General features: G+C 45.9%; 1 protein-coding gene across 1 annotated transcript; it reads right to left on the bottom strand.

Moving 5' to 3' along the window:
* Positions 1-927: 927 nt before the first annotated feature.
* LOC115329102 lies at positions 928-4,629 on the bottom strand. The gene is made up of 2 exons (XM_029990579.4): positions 4,101-4,629; positions 928-3,946 (listed from the first exon to the last, which is right to left on the bottom strand). The coding sequence occupies exons 1-2, from the start codon at positions 4,251-4,253 to the stop codon at positions 1,397-1,399; spliced, it is 2,703 nt and encodes a 900-aa protein (XP_029846439.3). The 5' UTR covers positions 4,254-4,629; the 3' UTR covers positions 928-1,396.
* Between the last annotated feature and the right edge of the window lie 4,631 nt (positions 4,630-9,260).

Genomic DNA, 9,260 nt, shown 5'->3' on the forward strand with positions numbered 1-9,260 from the left:
CGTTGTTATTAATTTGTTAAGTCGGAGTAAACCTTTTCAATCAAGAACCAGCATATCTGCTAACCCGTCTACCAATAAAAGTGCGTCCCACAAGTTTAATGAACCTACGAAACTCGAGACTCTTATATCATAAACTGCAAAAACAACCACACAAGAGCATTTTAAAAGCTTACAGTTATGCTTTAGAGGCGACACTGCCCCTTAGTGACGTAGGAACCAGAGTGTCATCAAAGTTTGCTGCTCTTTCGATGGACAGGTGCGGAGGGACTATCGTTACTACCGTATTTATTCAAATTTATACAGACCAGTGTCTTCTTCTGTCTTTCTCTGCTCAGTATTTCTTTAAATTAGAGTAACTTGACAAAGAAGGTCGACCTGTAATAATCCTGAGCATAATTTGTGCTAAGCCAGGCCTGGTCAGCCGCTGCTCCTAGCACTCCGGTGCAACGCTATGAAGCTTGATGCGCACACGCTGATGAGGCGGGGAAGGTACTCTGCAGTCACGCAACGAAGGCATATGGCAGACATGATAATTGAGTGATCTCATCAGGGGTAGAAAACCCTGGTTTTGTTTTATCACAGTAGCCGCAATTGGCAATCTTACTATTTGGAAGTTTTCTCGGGACTGTTGGTTCGCGGCATCGACGACATTGTCTGGAAATTTAGATGATGTCGGCGATCAACCGGCCAGAGCAGTTGGTGCCCAGCATCAATGGCTCTGGCCAGTTGATTTGCAGCATCCAAGAGCAATATCATTGCATTCATCATCTTGTCTGTGTTCTTTCATTGGCTAAAACAATCAAGTACTGCAAATGACGTGTGACCTCCACTTTCAGCAAGTGTGTTTGTAGTTGATATGTTCCAGCCTTCAACTGTTCTCTGACCAAAGACGAGGCAAACTATACGGCGAGTAGAGACGCTGCGAAATTCATATTTGTACCATTTTTCTTTCCTTCTACTTCTCTAAATACAAAGTTCTACAATAAAAAAAAACTTTTTTTTTTTTTTCTTTAAGCCCATCTCGGCACAGGTGCAGCGCATTTCTTAGCAAAAATGGCATTTTAGCACTAGATGTAGCACTTTCCTTCATGACGCAATTTGGCACAACACTGTGCGCTTAACACTGCAGTATAGCGCTGAAGGAATTGTCACAAGAGTAAAGGAGTCTCTTAGTGATATAGCAAGATTTTTTGTAGTTCAAAATGTTACCTAACATTTGAGGTACAAGGCCTTTATTTACATGTGTAACTTGTGACAGATGCAGACTTTGTGACAAACATCTGTGACTTGAGCCAGAAAATATTTTGTCGTTAAGTTAAAGAGAAGTATTTACAAAAAAGCAATTGCACTCTCTTCTGCAGTTTTCAGCATATGCAGTACGGGAATGTGAAGGAAGTTACTGGGCTTTCCTTTTCCTCGATCTAGCACTAGAAACAACAGTTTCTACGCTCACATTGCAGAAAAAATTCTTCAGTAAAATGTCTGTGCTGCACCACAACACGTGTCTCAGTAAAAGCTCGCTCGTGTGTCCATTATCGCAGACATTGATGTCAGAAAGCTCTTTGTTGGATAGTAGCTCCACAGCGAAATCCGTGACAAAATGGTGCCGGTTCGGCACCTTCAAGAATTCTGCCTGCTTCGACAGTTCCTCAATGACGACATAGCTGTACACGACGGCATTTACTGCAAACATTGTTGGGAAAAGAAGTCCTTCTCCTCCCAGTTCCTTGACAAGTTCGCAGTGTTGCTGTTCAACAGGGATGGTGATCATCTTGTTTATTGTCAATGCAGCTCTGCAGTTTGCGCAACTCAGCCTTTTCAGGGTGGCGTGAACTGCATGTCCGGCCACATAGACCAGGACAGGGAGGACATCTCTTATTTTTGACAGTGCCTCTTCGGTTACGTCTGCATCAAGGTCAGGAAGCAACAAGTGATCTCGTTTGTGAAGGTCCTCCCACCGTTCGTCTCCATCTGCTTCGCAAACATCGGCAATCGTCGGCAGCGTGTTTTGCAGCAGCACTTCGTCTTCGTCTTCATAAAGCTGCCTTATGGACATGTGATACTGGGAGCCAGCCAGTTTCCTGTACGTCCCAAAGCGCTCATCTAAGCTGTCGGTCCGAATCTTCCCCAGGAGGACATAGGGCAGCTTGAGCTCGGTGAAGCAGTAGCTGATGACCTCCACAAAAGCATGAGTTGTCTGCTGAAGAGCAGTGTGGGTATCCTTGGAAAGCATACCACTGTCCAGATCTTTGCTCTTCCATTCGTCCAGCCAGTCCAGGAGCTTGTACAGGAAGTCCACGTTGGGATCATCCTCTGAAGATGATGCCGGGTTCTGGTGTTGGTCTTTCCTCGTTTTTCCTGGAACTACCATGCTCACGATTCTCCACCACTTGACTATGATCTCGATGAAGGCCATAGTTCCCTTGAGGAATTTTACGTCGTACATCACTCCGAGAGAACGAAGTGCCTTGGGCAGTGTGTTGTTAAAAATCTCCAAAGTGAGTTTCAAGTCGTGTCTTTCGACGTTCGACGGGTAAAGGGCTTCTCTCGGCACGTTGAGGTACCTCATCTGGTCGTCGCACTCCAAGTTGTATGCCTCTCTGACAGTTGCAAACGATGCGCACAACAACTCCTGCGCCTGTGTCAGCCCAGGCTTGAACTCAGGAAAGAAAAACCCAAGCAGGTCGTTCTTTTGGTCGAGCCAATCGTTGCGTATGCTCTTGAGTATGTGCACTGGGTCTATCACAAAGAACAGCGGCCTTGCAGGATCGGACGGGTGTGGATAGACGAATCCGCTGGTCGGAGGCGACGTGAAGTGGGACACTGCCTTCCTGTTCACCGAGGTGTCGCCGCTTACAATGCAAGCAACCCTATACCCTCTTTTCTCCAGCCCACAAATCACGTCTCTCAGCAACTTGTGCAGATACTGCGCGCTGGCTTTTTGTACAGGGACCATGTGTGCCACTTCTTTGAATTGGCATGTGAGGCTTTGGACCGTAAAGACAAGCATGCTGTTAGCCGCTTCCGCGGAGTTGAGTGTCGCACCAGTGATGCCTCCTTTGTACTCAAAGTAAGGTTCGATGTGGATCTCGTCCACCAGCAAGACCATGAAACGATGCTGATCCTCCAAATCGGAGATCCTCTTCGCCACGTAGCCGAGGAATGTTGCGCTGTGGTGCTCTGGTTGGAGATTGCTTCCAAAAGACGAGCACGTCGATCGGATGGTGATCGGGTGTGGCAGAATAACGCTTCCAGAGCTGCGGATGTACTTGTAAGCATGAGGTGATATGGTAAAAAGAAGGCAGGAAAACACCGTGAGGTCAACTGAGTAACCCTTGTGCCGCTTGTTTGCCGAGAGTTGTTCCAACTGCTCACCAAGGAACTCAATGACATGGGCCTTGTCTTTCGTTGCTTTTGCAGACAACTTGCCAAGCAACAAACGAATAGTATTGCAGATGTCCTTGTCCAAACTTTCAGAACCTGAACTGGGGTCACCATCCCACTTCTCAATGCTCTCGAGGAGCTCCACCATTGCAACCTTGCTCTTTGCGACGGTCGGAATGCGCAAGTCTGGTCCCAGCCTCAAGACTGGCGTCTTAACTACATGAAAGGTGAGAGTCAAGTTGGCTTTCACGACAATCGAATATTTGATCCATGGCGCTGCATCTTCAACAATGTGCATGAAGAGGAGGCGTTCACTGCCTTCAACCATGTGCCAGAATGCAGAGCGTTGTTGGCTTTTCATGTAGTCGGCCAGACCTTGCACGCTGCGAATCGTGTCTGCCTCTTTCTGCGCGCTCAGTACGTGACTTGAACAGAACCTCGATGGAATGGCGTGTGGACGAATGCGGGGCTTCCTGGGTACAGTCACCTCGTTTCCGGTAGCAACGTCGACACCATATATCTCTCGAACGATGTCGTCGTCCGTGAAGTGAAGTTCGCATACCTAGGGAAAGGCAAGTTCAACTTTTTATTGCCAAGTGCTACTTGAGTGTGATGAGATGTTACGCGAGAGTTACGCTTGGAGGCCTTAGTAACTACAATGCTACTTGTCAGTCTGCAAAGCGAATGAGGATTGGAAAGGCTGGAGAATTTCTCACCGTGGAGTGTTTCGAAGGAACGAAACCTGGTCGTGATATAGCGTGCAGCCATGCCTTCCGCAGGTCTTCGTCTTGGGGAAACTGGAACACGGCCACTCTAGGTCCTGACGCGTAATTGCCGCGACACCCGGGCACACAGCACTTGTTCACCATGTCGACATTAATGCTGCAGCGCCGTAACTGCACTCAGAAACGCACACAAACGAAAATGACGGCTGCCACCGAATGCAGACCGGATTAGTGCAAGTGTCAAAAGAAACCACACTCAACTAAACGCTTGTCGAACGCCAACGTTGTACTTGGTTGTACTTGTGCGCGAAATGTCAGGTCACGAGACACAAGGTTCTTCACCCGACGGTTCGACCGCTCGTGTACCACGGTACACCTCTAGGTACTGTACACGGACACACACACCTGTGAATGCCTGTGATTCGTAATTCGTACAGTGCGTACGCGAAAAGTTTGTGCCAGTTTGTGCCCACTGTGCTTCCGTGCCTTCGGCAGGCAGAGGACCATGGCGACCATGGGCTCGTTGATGGGCTCTGTGCCATGGCTATACCGCTCAACGTGGTACCGCTGTAACTATTTTTGAAGGGCGGTAGCGTGCGCCATCTAGCCCACATTTCTCACGAACCTCCTTTCTCCCCTTTCTCTTAAAACCAACGAGCTTAAAACACACAATAGCAATTTCTTTTTCTCTATTTCCTCACACTTATCACGGGCGTAAGAGAAATAGATGGCATATGAGGAACTAAAAAAAACAACAAACGAAATAAAAGGAAGCTTTCCCATCTTTTCTCTGAGCCTACCTTTACCACACAAAGGCGACACCAAGTGGCGAGCACACAAACTATATGTTTGGTGGGGATGGATGGATGAAGGGACTGAATTTTTAATCAGCCATTGGCTTGAGTCACCGGCTAGCTCTGCAGGGACAAGTTCAAACTGTGTGCCAGATGCATACTTCATTAACTGTTTCGTGGAGCGAACCGGTGTTATCAGCTCTTGAAGCCACGCCGAACGGCACATAAACTCCCCTGTTCCAATGGAGCCAAGCCTGTCGTCCATAGCAGCGCTCTGATGGATAGGCTCCCTTTGGCTGGCACGCATCATAGTTTCAAGGAACGAGGCTCCCATTGGCTGCCGCGCGGCGTAGTTTCAAGGACCGCCACCAGAGCCCTCACCACGGCAGTGCGGCAGCCGGTAAGAGGGAGACGCTGGCTGCAGAGCCCGCACGGGCAAACTCCGGAGAGGCTGCACGGCCGAGCTCAGCGCGGCGCAGCCACTTCAAGAGAGTGCATGCTCAGCCATTGGCCGCAACCTACGCAGAAGCAAAACGTGGCCTTCCATGTCATACGCTGCAGACAAACTAGAGCGGAAGAATGACATTCATGCTTTCGCATTCACAACTCATAAAAAGTGCTTAGGTGTCTTTGTAGTTGTTTTTTTATCACAAAATTGCCACTTTTGTGTAGGGCGAGCATTTCAGTACGAGAAGACCAGTTTGCGTGAAGTCACGCTGTACTACGACGTAGCACTTATTTCAAGCAAAATCGCAATGCATACGAGTCACTGATGGACAGTGGCGTACCCCATTATCAATGTTGGGTAAAGTACATCTAAAAAGTAATTGAAGTAGAAAGTAAATGAGAGCTGATGCACTTCAAGTAAAGTAATAAGTACACCGAGTGCAATGTACTATAAATAGGATGTACTTTCAAAATAAAGTACCAGTACATTTTAAGTCTTTCATGATGCCCTTCCGTTCCCCTATACAGTGATTTTTTAACTGGTATGCATTGCCCCAGGGATAATTGGGGGGGGGTGCATCACTTAATTTTTTTGGAAATGGCGGTGAATATTGGATAAAGTCAAGTGGCCACAGAAAGTTATTTTCAGAAATGGTGCCAAACTCAGAAGTTCAGCTTCTGAATTTGGCACTGCTTGTACTGGCTTGTTGCACCAGAGAATCAAGTAACTTTCAAGTCGAAGGAAAAGACGAGAGGAGAATGCCTCAAACCATTGAGACTCTATCCTCTGTTGTGTTTTTCTTCGACTTGAAAGTTTCGTAATATTTCCGCATCAGTTTCAGTTGTTACATTAAGAATTCCTTGTCCTCTCCTGACATTTTTCACCTCCTCGCTTGCGCTGACCGAGCGTGAAAAAGCGAAAGTTCGCAAAGCTATGGGAAAGCCGCCCCCTAGAGCAAATGGAGCGATGCATCGTCTGCTGGTGTTTTTGGTGAGATCTCCTAGTATTTCTTCAGAGTTGACAAAGCACAATTTTTACGATACAAATTTAACAGGACCAAATTCGGGGAATGTACTTTGAAGTCAGTATGCATGTTGTACTTTCCTCAGAAAGTACCAGAAAAAATACCTTAAGTAAAATACAAGCACAAGTTTTCTAAACCTACTGGAAGTAGGTAGTACTTTAAGTACTATGTACTTAAATAATTTCCAACACTGGCCATTATCATAGACGCAGAAGGGGTGCACCCTAGTCCAAACAAAGCTCCTGCGGCTGAAGTCAAAGGAATTATAGTTTCCTTGGCTTGGTCAACTATTAAAGGAAGCGTATCCCACACCTATCTACGGATCTACACCCCTTGCATCAACTACTGGCAAGTGGAATGCCCTGGTGCTGAAACTGTACTTGTCCACCGTTTCTATCTCAATGTTCGTTATTTTTATAAGGTCTCCTTGTCACTAAACCAGTTTTTTCAGACTCTGTCAAGAGCAGATGGTGCCGTCGTCTGCTTTCAGGCGAGCATCGCGAGATGGTTATAAGCCCGACTCTCTGGCAGCTTGCCCACTGAACACAAAGTCATCTATTAGACGTCTTGGCAAGACAAGCAAGAGGTCTTATAATGTCTTGGCAAGACGTGATAGCCTAAGACGTCTTGCGTCATCCTGTAGCCACCCTGTAGACTTCATAACGCTCCCTCTTTTTTAAAATATGTCTCCTAGACCTCTTAGAGACAGCTACAAGACGCGAGCCATCTCCTTGAGATGTCTTTTAGACGTCTACGTCAAGATATCTTGAGATGTCTTGCGTAGCCCAAGACGTCTCTAGCTTAGTCGAGCCGTTTCAAGCCGGCTACGAGAAGTCTTGTGCTCAGTGGGTTGGTTGTCTGGTTTAGAGAGGAGGGATACAATGAAAACTCAACATACACCAACTTTATTTAGGAAGAAATTATTAGTTTTTGGCAATATAACAAATATCAGGTCAGCAAAACAGATCTGGGCAATGTTTCGTCCATGATGTCGTCTCCTTTCAAACTTTGCTTCCCCCCCCCCCCCCCCCCCCAGCCCATAAATCTGCCCGTTTGGAGCCCACATTAAAATTGTCCAAGATCTCATTTTGCACAAGAATGTAGCTATGCAACGAACCTTCACAAAGTTGAATCCAGCACCAAAATGCAGCTTCGACTAAAATTTGAGCTTGTTACATGCAGGCAGCCATTTTCCTGCTCAATTTACGTTGAAGAGCTCAATTCCAGGCAAACTATATATTATGATGAAATGCAAAGGTGACAATGGATATTCCTACACAGGTTCTCGCTCTATTGCTGCTGGCTCTGTAGTATCAGCTCCCCATGTTATAGTATGTTGTCCCTGTAGTCCTCCCGTAAGAAACTTACCAATTTCCCATTACCCGTTGCACTTCGCTGCGCCCAAAGGCATGTCTTCCCGATTTGTTTTGCTTCTCGAAAAAAAAACACACACACTTAGAAAATAAAGCACCTTGTGTACGGGGGTGGGGTGACGGATTCAAATCAAAAGTGCTGCGTTGATGAAAGCTGGACTAAACATTGACAGCACTTATTAATGCGAAAGCCTTACTTGTCCTATGGAGCGAAAAAGTGGCGTCGTCGTGCCTGAAATATGGCCATACAAATATGTCATCAAGCACGTGCCGCTGAATCGTAAGCTTAAGGACGACGCCATCCTTAGCGTCGTCGTAGAGGTCATCCTAAACATCATCCTCTAGGTGTTGTTCTCGATGTCGCCCTTAAGGTCGTTCTAGAGGTCGTCCTAGAAGTGTTTTTACACGTCGTCCTCTAGGCGTCAATCTCGACGTTGTCCTTAAGGTCGTTCTAGAAGTCTTCCTAGACGTTGTCCTTGAGGTTGTCCTCGGCGTCGTCCCAGACGTTGTACTTGGCATCAATCTCTAGGACGTTGTCCTCGACGTCAACCTATACATCGTCCTAAACTTTAATATGTGTAGAAACATTATTCGAAAACTTTTTTCCCGCACTATAATGCTTTTGCCTTCCTACACGTAAGCAGTCTTAAATGTCCTCCTGTAATTTTTTTTTTTTTTTGGTTTCCTTTTATATGCTCAAATAATGTGCAGAAAGAATAAACAAGTAAGGTAAATGCCTCGACACAGGATGAAAAATTGTCAACTCCAAATATATGTGCGACTGAAGTCATCTGGCTTCTCTGACTTGGGCCACGAGTATACAAGGTATTTCTTGAAACACGAACCGAAGCGTTTGTGCGAAAAGCATGCATCGCACAAAAAAAGGTTGACGTCCTATTGGCCTCTACCGAGGGGCGCATTTGGAAAAATTTGAAATGTTCTGTACGATTAGTTTATTAATTACTTTGAAGTAATTCACTTTTTCATGATTAAATTAAAAGGTATGGTTTCAATTAGAAACTTTCTGGGCATCCATGAAAATCACCAAATCAACTAATTTGACAAAAAAAAAATAAGGTACATACAGCATTTTGCGACATTCCCCCTTTCTTATTGGAGTGCATTTTTGCGCCAGCAGTCGTGTGCACAACTCAAGTGTGCCAGACTTTCTTCCCTCCTACGAGACAAGAAATTAAGTGCACACTTGCACGGCAGTAGCAGTGCACCTCGGCCACTGGAGGCAGGACCACTGGCAAAGATGCGCTTCGATAAGAAAATCGAAACCTAGAAGCACGTCCAAATTGAGTACATTTTTGGAACACCGCAAAATTCTGTACGTACCTTATATCTTTGTAAGATCCGTTGATTTAGTGATTTTCGATGATGCTCGGAGAGTTTCTAATTGAAACCAAACCTTTAAATTTAATAATGAACAAGCAAATTACATGTAAGTAATTCATAAACTGATTAAACAAAACATTAATTAGAAGAAAGCAGGTCCTTTGGCAGAGG

This window comes from Ixodes scapularis, unplaced genomic scaffold (assembly GCF_016920785.2).
Source record: "Ixodes scapularis isolate PalLabHiFi unplaced genomic scaffold, ASM1692078v2 PGA_scaffold2__306_contigs__length_199485367, whole genome shotgun sequence".
Taxonomy (NCBI): Eukaryota; Metazoa; Arthropoda; class Arachnida; order Ixodida; family Ixodidae; genus Ixodes; species Ixodes scapularis.

Bases quoted from the DNA above. Each gene is read 5' to 3' on its own strand.
- LOC115329102 (XM_029990579.4), bottom strand. From the start codon at position 4,253: ATGGTGAACAAGTGCTGTGTGCCCGGGTGTCGCGGCAATTACGCGTCA. The intron at 3,947-4,100 runs GTGAGAAATTCT...GCCTTTCCCTAG, and splicing joins TTCCTTCGAAACACTCCACG to GTATGCGAACTTCACTTCAC.